Source organism: Syngnathus typhle, linkage group LG1 (genome assembly GCF_033458585.1).
Source record: "Syngnathus typhle isolate RoL2023-S1 ecotype Sweden linkage group LG1, RoL_Styp_1.0, whole genome shotgun sequence".
Taxonomy (NCBI): domain Eukaryota; kingdom Metazoa; phylum Chordata; class Actinopteri; order Syngnathiformes; family Syngnathidae; genus Syngnathus; species Syngnathus typhle.
The window spans coordinates 20225070-20238852 of NC_083738.1; the positions used below are offsets into that span (position 1 = coordinate 20225070).

At 40.4% G+C, this 13783-nt stretch overlaps 1 protein-coding gene and 1 long non-coding RNA gene across 2 annotated transcripts in view; one reads left to right on the forward strand and one right to left on the reverse strand.

The window, feature by feature from the left end:
* The first annotated feature begins 195 nt into the window (after window positions 1-195).
* Window positions 196-13783, forward strand: part of afg2a (AFG2 AAA ATPase homolog A) — a 65941-nt gene continuing 52353 nt past the window's right edge. Inside the window, exons 1-11 of the mRNA XM_061279590.1 lie at window positions 196-526; window positions 716-840; window positions 1655-1812; window positions 2097-2158; window positions 2492-3103; window positions 3508-3637; window positions 3720-3776; window positions 4528-4651; window positions 5600-5701; window positions 5976-6129; window positions 12068-12222. Of these exons, the coding sequence (XP_061135574.1) occupies window positions 385-526; window positions 716-840; window positions 1655-1812; window positions 2097-2158; window positions 2492-3103; window positions 3508-3637; window positions 3720-3776; window positions 4528-4651; window positions 5600-5701; window positions 5976-6129; window positions 12068-12222 (1821 nt within the window). The 5' untranslated portion in view covers window positions 196-384. The remainder of the gene's footprint in view (window positions 527-715; window positions 841-1654; window positions 1813-2096; window positions 2159-2491; window positions 3104-3507; window positions 3638-3719; window positions 3777-4527; window positions 4652-5599; window positions 5702-5975; window positions 6130-12067; window positions 12223-13783) is intronic.
* On the reverse strand, window positions 6973-8170 carry LOC133155203 (uncharacterized). The gene is made up of 2 exons (XR_009714619.1): window positions 7961-8170; window positions 6973-7191 (listed from the first exon to the last, which is right to left on the reverse strand). It is a non-coding gene; the product is annotated as an uncharacterized LOC133155203 (long non-coding RNA).

Sequence of the window (13783 nt, forward strand, 5' to 3'; positions counted from 1 at the left end):
GCGTAATTACCGTAAAGCATCATTGAAGAAGGGCGATTGTTAGTCAACTTCAAAACTGACGTCATTTATCGGAGTCAGCCAATCACGTGTTGCTATTAGTGACTCACCCACCGCAAACTAGTTATTGGCAAAGGATAAAATACCTACCATCAACATTCAAATGCTTGGCTAGCACGGAGTTTTAAGCTTTATTCGATTCACTGCAATATCAAATAGCTTTTCTTGAAGAAGTAAAGAGATGGTCGCTGTCTAATTTGGCTATACATTTTTTTTGTTGCATTACGGTAAAAGGGGCGGTAGTCAACTTTAAACCCGGACGCAATCCTCAGCCCGGTGTTTACGCATGCATCTACTTTCACATGTGTCTGATTTTTTCTTCTTATTATGTCTTCGAAGAAAAAGAAAAACAATTCCAGCCGGATAAACGAAGGAGACGACTCCTGTTCCTCGAGCAACTTGGAGACTTCCGGTCACGAAGAAAGTAAAAGCAACAACGCATTCACTGCCATCGAATTTGTTGAAAAAGGTAATAATTACACACCGTCTTGAAACGTGAATAGAAAATGCATGGATGTTATCTGAATCTGGATTAGTTGAGAGACGTTAACGCAGGACCACAGAACTGCCAACAACCAAGACACCATGCAGCTTGTATGGTGATGCTTTCCACATGAATTATTTTGCAAGATGTTTGTTTTCTTCTTGCGTTTTACAGCTGATGACAAAACGCCCAAAAGTTGCAGATGGTTGCTTGCACAACTGAGCATCAACTCATTGAAGTCGGCCGGCGTCAGCATCGGCAGACCCGTCCTCCTCACAAGTCAAACGGGACGACAGGAGGTAGTCTTATTATCCTACAAAGCAGCCTTTTTCCTTACACATTTAAATTTTATTCATGCAATAGTTGACTTCACTCCTCTTAATTCTTGGTACATTTGAATCTCATCTCAAAGTTACATCTCCCTTCATCAAATTAAAAATTCATTCTGGTAATTTTTTCATTTATTAATCATAAAATTACAATTGTTTCCTCATAAGATTAAGCCAACAGATATTTTATTCTCTTAAAGTAGAGTAAAATATAAACGGCTCTTTACTTTTTCTGATATTAGAATAAAAATAGACCTTTCTGATATATTGAAATGTAATATTTGTAATAACATTAATAAATTATATTTTCTGTTAAGGCACCCCTTGCCATAAAAGTCTATATTCAATTTAATGAGCCAGCCTTTAGTGTTTTTGTCCACGTTCAGATATAAACATCCTATAAGGGGGATCCTCCCATCTCTTCTCAAGGTTTCTCATTTTCCCCAGTAGGGCTTTTTTTGAGTTTTCCGGGGATATTGAGAATAATTGACAATTCTGCACATGTTGAAGCCCTATGAAACTTGTCTGTGATTTAGGGCTATATAAACAAACTTGACATGTCTTTTCTCATAAATTCCAAACCAAAGTCTTTGATTATTCTGAGTTTTCTTTCCTATAAAATGATTCATTAAAAATAATTTATTTCAGGTTTTTTTTTCTTCTAGTTATGACGTTTATTTGAATATTTACTGCTTTTTTTTTCTTGTTGAAATCACTGCTCTTTGTTCTCATCTCCTCTGCATTTTCTCTGATCTTCCATTTTGTGTTTTGTCCTTGTTGACAGGTGTGTGTGGGATGGCCTGTGGCCGCGTTCCCCAGTGGCAAAGTGGGCCTCCCCAAGTGTGCACAGAGCAACCTAAAAGTGAAATGTGGCGATGTGGTGTTGCTTCAGCCTGTGACGGGTCCCGTACTTCAAGCCCAGGAAGTCATTTTCTCTGCCAGGTTAGCTTCTTTTCAAGACCACTCCTTCCAAAGAGAAAATATATATATATTTTTCTTTTTTCTTTTTTTTACAATTTAGAACAGCTCTTAGGTGTTTTTTTAAATCATATCAGACATTCTGACAAAATAGACAAAAGATTAAAAAAGAATTCTCGTTGAAATTGCTATTTTTTGTTACCATGTTACCATGACAACAGGGCAGCGTGAGAGAAAGTGAGAGACTGCCATCTGTTGTCGTGTTTGTGTAACTGCAGATGTCACATTGAATCCATTTTCCCTCTTAGGTCTGTTGATGATGAGAAATTAAATACGGACGAGTTCAGGAGCTTCTTGCTGAATTCTTTAAGTAAGTTTGCAACACTTAGGATTGAACATAATTGAACTTTTTTGTCTCATATTGGGGAGAATTATATCTATAACGTGAACAATTATTAACAAAATATTTTTAAGCACAATGTCAAACAGTTTAAAGGTCCATTCACAAACTTCATTGAACGTCTGTTTTGTGTTTTATTTTCTTTAAAATGCACCTTTTTCCATAAAATCTGGACTTTAATCTCGTAATATTCAAGTATTGAATATATTCCGTGTAATAAACAATGGCATTTTTTCAACCTTTCTATGAAATGAAAGGAAGACCGTTCAATGTGGAGATTTCATGTCTTTTTTCCCTCCCCAGTTGGAAGCATTGTTCTTCCGGGCAACATTGTGTCCCTCACGTACTTTGGGCGGCCGTGCAGTCTTTACGTGGAAAGTGTACGAGGAGAAGACGGCAGTGCCTGCCGGAGGCCATCTCTCCCTCCTCCTGGTCCTCCCTCTGATACAGAGGAGCCGTCGGAACTGAACTCCACCCCCGCCGACCTGTCCCTCCAACTCGGTCTGCTCGCCTTAGATGATACAAGGGGTCCTCCAGGGACCCCTGCTGCCAGCACACCGCACCGACCCACTTCTTGCCTCCCTCCCCTCTCCCCGGCATCTCCCATTGTGAACCATATCGACCCCCCTGTTGTCTGTGAGACGACCACTACCAGCTTGGAGGGTTCCTTTAACACAGAATATACTCCGCAAATCCCTGTAGCACCCTCTACTGGTTTTTCGAGTACTGACACCTTCTACAGTTTCGCCTCTACGACCAAGATTAGTTTTCCAGTTAAAGCCAAGCAGAAGGATGCCGAAGCCAAAAGAGCAAAAGTGACATACAGCATGATCGGCGGGCTGAGCAGACAATTGAATGTCATCAGAGAGACCATAGAGCTGCCTCTCAAACATCCACAACTCTTCTCCAATTATGGTAATGACAATTTAAACAAAAGTATTATATTCTCTTCATAAGCAGATTTCAAAACAACTAATTGCTAGAATAGATTTTGAAAATTAAATTATTAATTAGATTATGAAAATAAAACAAAGCTCTCATATACATAAAAGAAAAAAACAGTTTAAGAACCATGAAAAATGAGGGATTACCACAATTAAATGTTTCTTTCTCAAGGTTTTGGAATTTTATGTTATTGTTTTACTTGTGTAATATTGATCATTTTCATAGAAAAAAAGTATGCCATTGTTTTAATCCCAATTTTTTTTCTTGAATATATTTCTTTCAGGAAATTCCAACTTTTTTTTTTTTTTAATTAAAATTTTTTAATTCCTATTTGCCCTTGCTGAATTCCTACATCAAATTTTTGTCTTCACCAGGGATCCCTGCTCCCCGAGGAGTTCTTCTTTATGGACCTCCCGGCACGGGAAAGACCATGATTGGACGAGCCATCGCCAACGAGGTGGGCGCTCACATGACGGTGATCAATGGTCCAGAAATCATGAGCAAGTAAGGCTCATGCTAAGCAAATCCCAAACTCCCTGTCGTTACTATCATATCATCTGAGTGGGCTGGTCATTTTCTTCTTCAGGTTCTATGGTGAAACTGAGGAGAAGCTGAGGCAAATATTTACGGAGGCAGCAAAAAGGTAACTTTTAGGCGGTGCGTTTAACGGTACACACGTAGGACTGTTTTCACTTTTTGCAATTTGTCTGCATCAATTTGTGATGGGCATTATCACCCCTACAGGACTGGAGTAGAATTGCCTTTTTTTTTTGAAGCTGTGTTAAGGGTTATATTGACAATGTTTTTACTTTTTTGTATATATTGCATTATATTTTTACTTTATTCTCATAACATTTCTTAATCGTTTACTTCTTTTGTTTATTATTTTTCCTGATGAAATAATGAAGTCTCTTTACGTGTTTATTTCGCTAATATTAAATGTTTTCATACAATTTTGTTTTCATCATATAATACTTAATTCCGTTGATATTTACACTGTTTATGTTGTAAAATTATATCATTCTCAAAATCAAATTTCATACTTTAACTTTTTTTCAACTTTTTTTTTTTTTATTTCAACCTAAATTATTCATGAATTGTATTTTTGTTTTCATAAATGTTCAACTAGTTATGGCTTTTTCCCACAAAATGACAGCTCTATTTGTGTAATAAAATCAAACAATTTCTAGTTTTCATACTTGCTACCATTTCCTCATAGAAAATATAAGTTTTTTCAAAATTACAACTTTTTACTAAAATCTCAGTTTTCTTTATGTAATTTTCTGAGCTAATTCTTGTAGTCTTGAATATTGTTATGATGCATTGTAACCTTTGCATAGAACCCAGCAGACGTTCTGAAAATGTTACCGAAAGCGTTTCTCCTTGTTTGACAGGACGCCTTCCATCATCTTCATCGACGAGCTGGATGCTCTTTGTCCCAAACGAGAGGGCGCGCAGAACGAGGTGGAGAAACGAGTGGTGGCGTCCCTCCTGACTCTCATGGATGGGATCGGATCCGTAAGTATCCTTTCAAGACCGGGTCCCAACCCTGCACTTCTAGCTTGTCCTCCCACTGATGTACACTGACACTTTCAGGCATGTATCTTGAGGCCATTGTTTGGCACATGTTGTAGTTTGGACTGCTTAAGACATCATGCCGGTTTGTTGGACTCGATCGCACGCATGCACGCACACGCACAATAGAGTTCTCGGGTCACTGCGACCGGACGATTATCAGCTAGGAGTAGTTGTTTTCAGAGGTGCTATAAGACTTCCTGTCCAGAGGATCAAGGTTATGCACATGGTTGATCTGTTGGACAAATCACTTCCTCCGCCTCCTCCTTCATTCCTGCCTTCATTACGGCTTACTGGGGTGGAATCTCAGCCAAAGGAGGAGCACTCATCCTCCTCGTTTAGCAATCAAGACATTCAGACACGCAAAGCAGTGAGTCAAGGCAACAGTTCAACCTTTTCTTTTTCATAACATTTTGCAGCATCATGAGCGCTTCATTGTAAAGTTACACTTATAAAAGAGAAATTGTTTGAAATATTTTATTCTATACATCAAAATTTAATTTCACCTTAGAAAAAGGTTTCGGTAAGCACTGATTTTAATTAGACTACATTGGATAAGCGGTGTTGATGGATAAATGAATTTAGAAAGTGTCGTATGTGCATATAACTGAATATAAAAAACTTTTTTGTTTAGGAGAAATGCGAATTATTCCATTGTAATATTTATTATTACGTAATATTAGTGTTTATATTACTTTTTGTTCAAGCTATACAGAATTTAATCCATTGGATCCTATCAGTGTTACTCTGTGGCTTGTTGTCAGGATTTTAGGACTCTCCCTCTTGCTTTAAAATTATACATACATATATTTTTGCCACATTCACACCACTTGAACCCCTATTGACTATCATTGTATTTGCATTTTTAGAATAATTCTTGATTCTGTCTAGGAGGGCCACTCAGGACAGCTTCTGGTTTTAGGGGCCACTAATCGGCCCCATGCTCTTGATCCGGCATTGAGGCGACCTGGACGCTTTGACAAGGAGCTGGAGGTACCTGATGGAAAAGTCAAATACATATTCCTCCTCAAATTGTACCCACTGCATTCTCTCCGTTTTTATCAATATAGAAGTGCAATGTTTTTTTGGCAGTTCTTTAAGGCTATATTCTAGCCACCTTTATTTTAAATATGCTCATTGCAATGCCAAGTGAAATGTAAAATTATCTATAAACACAAAACATTCCCGATTTATGCAAATATCGCTTCCTATTGTACCAGTACGAGGACGCAATCGTATGGTCACTAATCGCAATACCCACCGACAGGTTGGAATTCCCGGTCCTTCCGAACGTGCCGACATTCTGCACAAGCATCTAAGCTCAGTCCCATGCGACGCAACCACGCAGGAAGTGGAACGGCTGGCTGACGCCGCTCACGGATATGTTGGCGCCGACCTTGTTGCTGTTTGCAAAGAAGCGGGTAAGGATAGTCGCAAGTGATTTTCAAAAAAATACATATATCTATAGATTTTCTTTTTAGTCTTATATTTTTTTATACATTGAATTGAAATACAGCTTTCTTGTTATAAAATTATTTCATGTCAAATTGTGGTGGACTAAGTCAAATTTTACACGACTATTCCGACATTATGACTGACTATCACCCCACCAACGAAAAATGAATATTGGTCACCTGTGTCATTGTCAATGACTTTCATGCAGGTGTACCTAATGGTCTGACCACGGTTCCATCTCTTGACCTCACCTTTTTTTTTGCTGTAGCGCCTCCAAACCATAATCACTGCTGGCATCCTCCTTCCAGAATGACTTGTGTTTTAAATTTCGTGCGTTGATATTGACATAAAAGGAAGTTGGGGGTTTCCGTGGTATTCCAATCCCAAAGACATAAACCACCAAAACCACGTCCTCTTCCTTCTCCTCATCCTCCCCCTCCTCACCCACAACTCTTCACACACACCCAAATGACACACATTCTGACTTGGTATATGTGTGTATGCGTCCTGGGTGGTCCGAGAGCACGTTTTTGCTGTAAATTGGCGTGACTGGCAGGTTTTCAAGGATCTAGGTACAGGTCTGGATACAGTCGAGGTATTTATTTTGGGATCAATGGAAGCTATGAAATGACTGCAGGTGGATTTTTGGGACATGTCATGGTGTTGCTTGATTCAACCGTGGACTCAGTTAGCTGGCCATATTTCATTCTCTACATCTTGTTGTCTTCGCACAGAAATGAGCTTTTAAATTGAAGAGCGTAAATGATATACTGCTCTAGAAGAAGAACATTGAATCAAGTCAGACCCTCCTAGATATAAGCCGCTGTTTTTATTTTATTTTTTTGAAATTATTATTTCAAGATAGTGCATCAGGAATAAGAAAGTAGAAGATGTTGCATTGAAAATTTTAAGCCGTCATGGGGTCTGCTGGTGTCTAGCTGGATGGACTCCATTCCAGGCATGTGTGTGCATGCGTGCACGCGCTTGTTTAGTTTGTGCCACATCCAGGCCCCGCTGTTTACAAGCATCTGTAAATAGGGAAAGCCCACCAAAACAAAAAATAGGGTGGTCGTAAAATTGATTATGAGCAATAATAAACAGAAAGATTTACTTCCCTAACTTTACAACTAAAAGTAATTTGCTCCCACCCCCCTCCCAAATTATTTGGCTAACATGCTTCAGTTAAAACAGTTAGACGGCGGAAAGGAAATTAAAAGGCAGACGTATGCAGGAGGAGCTCAATTTGGCCTACATTGTACTCTTGGGGATGTCAAATGATTAGATGAGAAACTCACAAATATTTGTAAATAATACTAAATACAGCCGGTTTTTCAGGAGAAAGCAGATGCTGTCTTTTGTAAATACCGCACAGGTATTCCGGAAGCCCAAGCAAGTCATGAATACGTTCCGGCGGTTGTGCGATGGCATAACGCCCAAAATATTCTGCAATTTACTCAAGAGACGCTGTCCCTCCACATGCTCTTGAGAAATAGAAACACGTTCAACCCTGAACATAAATATTGACATCGCTTGACAACCATTAGTCAAGTCACACAAAAGTCTTGGATTGTTTTTTATATTAAATTAAAATCACATCAATACTAGGGGAATTGAAAAAACTTATTTTACATAAATAATAAAAAAATACTTCTCACAAATGTTAGACCAAAACTGGGAAATATTACAAGAAAAAAAATGATTAAATAAAAAATGCAAAAATAGTGGGTACTAAAAAACATTAGTGAACAGTAAAAATTTAGAAAACATATTAGATGAAGAACACAAATCCAGTCTTACTTAATTGGTCCGAAAATTGTGAATGAACTCCAGTCTATAGGGTTTATACTTTGGACCGTAGCAGTGGAAAAACACAACTCGTGAATGTCACATTTTACTATTGGGCAATCCTAATAGAGCTTGTGACGAGATTGACGGATGCCTGCAGGGCAGCGGAAACTCAATTCAACAATGTGACTCCAACATTTTTGGCTTTCGGTATCTTCTCTCTCCTGAGTGCTTTTGGCCTACTCAGAGCACACATTTGGTTTGGTTATGAAAACATCCGATGGGAAGGAAGACAGGCAGAGGGGAGGAAAAAAAAAAAAGGGGGGGGGGGGCAGCGACAGCACAACACACTTTAATTTGAACCTTATGTGCACTCCCAATTCTTTCCAGAGATTGAGTGGGATCAGAATATGCAAGAAAAGACATTTGCAAAACAAATGGTCCAACTTTATAAGTACAGAGTTGGTTATTAATCATTTTCATTTTTCTCGGTCAGAAGTAGCAAAATGTCCTAGTAATTATCTGATCGTATTTAAGCCAATGAAAATATTGGATCTGATCAGTTTTCTAGTATTATTGCTGTAGTAGGGCGCACGGTGCTGCACTGGTTACCACATCCGCCTCACAGTGCAGAGGTTCTGGGTTCGATTCTGGCTCCGGCCTCTCTGTGTGGAGTTCATGTTCTCCCCATGGCTGCATGGATTTCATCCGGGCACTCTGGTTTCCTCCCACATCCAAAAAACATGCATGGTAGAGAACATTTCCCAAATGTGTTTGTGATGGCAACGTCTTCTCTGGGGCGGAGGCCGCTACCGCTACTACCGCCACTGTCTCAGCACCGGGATCTGCCGCCTTGGGGGGTTAAGTGCACATGTTGTGCGTTGGGGCCGGTACGCCACATCTCCCGCCTCACTCCGGCTTCTTTCCACATCCTGCCTCGCCAGCTCGCTTCCACTCAGACCAGATGTTTTTTGTGCAAGCTAAGCAATGTTAGAGTCGTTGTCGTTGTTTGAGTGATGAGATGCGGCACCCTTGGGGGGGATCTCGTATTCGATTGGAAGAAACACGCTGACCCCAACTTGACTTGTTGACAAACCTGCGTTCATTGTGTTTGTCGCCACGTTTCCCTCACCTCAAGCTGGAAATTGCAAACAGGATGCAGCCCCCCTCCCGGTGACTGCATGCTGGCTCCCGGCCCGTCCGTACCACTTCAAGATTTGCCACACCGAGAACCCCGCTGCCTCTGAGCTGGAAGGCGCACACATGCGCTGGAAATGGTTGTCGCTAATATACGGTTAGCCAACTGTGAGGTTGAAACGCAATTGCAGGATGGCTTTGGAACTACTAATCATTGCCCACGTCCAGGGTTTAATTCTGAGTTATAAAACGGGCCTGCTTTCTTTAGTTAAGAATTTTCCTTTCCTTATCTCGCTTTGTTCCCTGTTCGTTTAGTACCAACCAGTGGTGGGGCGACGGGGCCTCCTGTGCTGCTCGTATCGAATTCTTTCTGGACTATAAGTCGCAGTATTTTAGCCGGGGGTACGACTTATACTCAGGAACGACTTGTGGGAGAAATTATTTACAGATTTCACATATTTTTTTTGCACTAAACCGCATGAGGGCGCTCTAGCCCTGTGGAATAATTGGAACTGCAACTGACGATGAGTCTGACGTAAGCCACGTAGAAGAGGAAGTGCTGCGTCTTCTACCTCAGGAGTTAGCGGAGTTGCTTAAAACTGACACAGAGATGAAGATTCTGTTGGATTTAATGATTTGGAGTGACACGGATGGTTCGATAAACTTGTTAGCATGTTTATGCTATAGTTATCTGAATAACTCTTAATATGTTATGTCAAGCACGTTCTCAGTTGCTTGATTTTGTGTCATGTAACGTTAGCATACTGTACAATTATTCAGCCTGTTGTTGCTTCTATTTTATTTTTATTTTAAATTGCCAAGATGACATGTCTGTTCTTGGTGTAGTGTTTTATCAAATAAATTTCCCCCAAAATGCAACTTATACTCCAGTCTGACTTATATATATTTTTCTTCTTTATTATGCATATGGTTAGTGCGATTTGTATTCCGTAGCGACTTATAGTCCGGAAAATACGGTACATCTATTACCAAATACTGGATATGTTCAATGAACTTGCCGTCATTCATACCTAATAGTCAATTCTTTTCACTTTGTAGCATTTCTCCCAGTTCTACTCCTTCCCGTACGTGTTCAGCATGTTAGATTTTTTTTGTGCAGTCAAATTTCAGCCTCTGTTGCCATGTCAATTAAATTGATGCAATTAAAAATGATTGATTAAAGGACTAGCCTTCAAACAAAACTCTTAGCGAGGTTGAATTCATGCGCATGCACGCGCACACACACACACACACACACACACACACACACACACACACACCACATATAAATTGGGCTGTACACATTTGCCCACATCCTGTCATGACTGAAAAAAAGACTATTTTTCTTGTTGGATTTCAACCCTTTCTTGGAATTGTAGAGTGCTAACCTTGAACCGGTTTGGCGTGTCCTCAGGTATGTAACCTGGCAAATCCATCAGGTTCTGCATCAAACAAAAAAGCCAGTAGCATATGAAAGAAATAAAAATCAAGTTCAGATCTGAGACAGACTGTTTAAATATTGCCGGAAGTTTGGTTTGCACCATGCAGATTCGGTGACATTTACGTTATACCAATAACTAGTTTGACAAACGTACCAACAAATAGAAAAAAAAAAACTTGAGTAACACTTAAATTGTCATAAATTATTAATCATGCCCATAACTTTGACCCCCGACTGCGTATGACTGATGGAATGCTGCTGAATTTTTTTTCGAGTGTGAAATCATTGTCTCTTTAAAAACTCACAATCAATCTGCAACGTCAACTTCATAGCAACCGCGAACTATCATAAATATAAGTGTACGCCGACGTTTATGCCGGGGCGGTAAATACCGCACTATCCGAGTCTTGAAATAGTTCCACCGTGAAACAAACTGCGCGTTCTTTCTGTCCACCGTGAACGTTTGAAATAACTTCTTTTGCGTTCATGGAAATTTCCAGCCAAGAGTTGTCTCTTTTGTGCTAATAAAAACCTTTTCCTGCGAATAAATACGTTCTTTCTTCCCGACATCCTCTGCTTTGTGCGTGAAAACTCACTCATCGCCTCGCTAGTTTCTTCTTAAGCGCTTTCCCGTGACATCTTTTGTGTGGCGAACAAAGGCTGAGTTTTGATAGTGACACATCAATGTTTTGCCTGTCTCCTCCCGGCTTTAATGCTGATGTCTCCTATTCAAACCTCATGCGCTTCCCACTTATGTCAAAAAGGGGGAATTAGCCTTCATTTGGTTTGAATTTGCCCGGCGTGTACGGTCGCATCGCGCAGCCGCCCAAATGCTTTTGAGTTTAAATTGGATTAAATGTTGGAGCCGGGATGAAATGCCTCGAGTCACAACGTCGTAAACAAGTCCCACTTCCTTGCCGTTGCTCTTACTTTGTCAGGTTAATGGCCCACTGTATTTGAAGGCAACAATTCAAATGTTTTTTTCCAGTCTTTGCTTTTAATTAAATTGGTATTTAAAGAATCCTCTTACATTATAATGCCATGAGATGAATACAACACTTAAAAACTAGTAACAGTTCTGGGGCTTTAAAAGTGACCTGACCAGTGAGTTCTAACGATGCTTTTTATATCTCCAGTAGACTTGATTATTGTATCTGTCTCCTGATTGAACTCACTCAAAACAGCATCAAACAGCAGCAGCTCATTCAGAATACTGCAGCTCGGGTTGTGACCAGAACAAAGGGATCGGAATATATTACTCCAGATCTAAAGCCTTTACACTAGCTTCCAGTCAGCTGTAGATCTGCTTTTAAAGTTCCGTGGATGGTCTTGTAAATCTCTGAAGGGTGTAGCGTGTGATTACATTGAAGAAATGGAAAATAAACTGAGTTGAGCCCTGGGGTCTCCAGACTAGGGTCAATTAGTGGAGCCCGACGTTCAAAGCAAACATGCTGAAGCAGCATTTCGCGGTTATGCTGCATGGAAAGGAATAAGATGCCTGCCAACCAAAGTGCAGTCAACACTAATTGTCTTTTCTGCAGGTTTAAATGCACTGAGACGAGCAATCGGCGCATCCGACAACCCGTCAGACCAGCAGCTGATGGGCAACGTGACCGTCACTTTGTCCGACTTGCAGCGGGCCATGTCAATGGTGAAGCCCAGTGCCATGAGGGAGGTCTCCATCGATGTTCCCAAGGTAGCGTAAGGCTTTGATTTCAAGTGGAACCCAAATCAAAAATGTTCTAATATGTGCCTTCATTAATATTGTGTCATGAAATATTAAGCACTTTAATACAGCTTCTTTCAGAGTTCGGTCGTGAGGGTACTTTGTCAAATTCAATCAAAAACAGGGGGCAATGCCGAATAAAAGGTCAGCTCAGAAAATGGATGAAACCGGTGGGATTAATAGGCTTTGTTCTTATTCCATAAACAACAACAAAATGTGGCACCCCACAGTCAAAATAATTACTTTGGATTAGTACAAAGGTTTCATAGGCTTTCGGAGAGAGGTGTCAAACTTGAGACCAGCTGAAAAATTGCCGTCTTACACCCTTCCAATTTTGTTTTTATTTCAATACATTTGTTAATGAATTTGTCATGATGCCAAAAGCACATTGCGAGCTAACTATAATATTCACTAGCCAAAGGCTGAGCTGCACTCAATTTCTTTTACAGAGTAGCTTGAGACTCGAGCCTTTTTAGGTTTTTGAATTAAAAAAAAAAGTGGCTTGTGCTAACACAGTTCGGTGCGGAGGTTTGGCTTCCTGGTTGAAATTAAAAGGAGGAATTTCTCATTGACTAGTTAGCTTTCATTGACAAAAATAAAACAATGAATCAGAGAATCGTGAACTCGACTATGCGGGGATGACTTTCCCTCAACCATTTAAATTGATATCCAATATGTACCACAAGATGACCTTAAATCACATAACTCTCAAATGCTTTCACTTATAAAAAAAAGCGATTCTAAGTGTAACTAACCTCCCCTGAAAGAAGGAGGGAAAGAAAGCCAGTGAGTGTTGCAGTGGCAAGACGAAGGATGTTTTGACATTGCATGTGTAGGACCTAATGGACAGGAAGAAGGTTAACATCGTCCTCCGTTGGTAATTCAAAGCAGATGGGCTCACCGAGGGTTCCTGCCAGACGCCAACATAAAAAAAACAGAAAAGAAAATGAAGACGATATGTCCGTCCTATCATGCCTTTTTGCCGCACTGTTCACATCCAGCGATGTTCACTCCTTGCGGCGAGTTCCTGGAACTGGAAAGTGACCCCCAGCCCTCCTCCTTGGCAGCCCAGCTGAAAAGCTAGCCGCAGAGCTCCGGACTTGATTATATCCTCATGAGTAAAAACATTTGTTTCGAATCCCTTTTATATCAGAAACTTCCAGCGGAGGCCCCAATCAATGCGTGCCTCGAGTTCCTCAGAAGACCTCTCCAATCACGTACGGAGGTACTTGTGCCTTACTAATTCATAATGAATTCATCAGCATCCTTTGGACCAATGACAGCACAGCGCTACAGTGGTTAGCACATCTGGCTTGCAGGCGAGAGGTTCTTGGTTCGGTTATCCTCCAAAATCAGTCGGGATAGCTTCCTCCATGACCCGAATCAGGACAATCCAAAATGGATGTGAGACTTTCAGCAAAGTTGAGCAGTTGGCAACCAATGAGAATGCCCGTTGTAAGCATAAATTGGATGGAAAATATGAGAAGTATTTATGCGCATTATGTGCCTTTAAGAAGTGTGGCCTTATTGA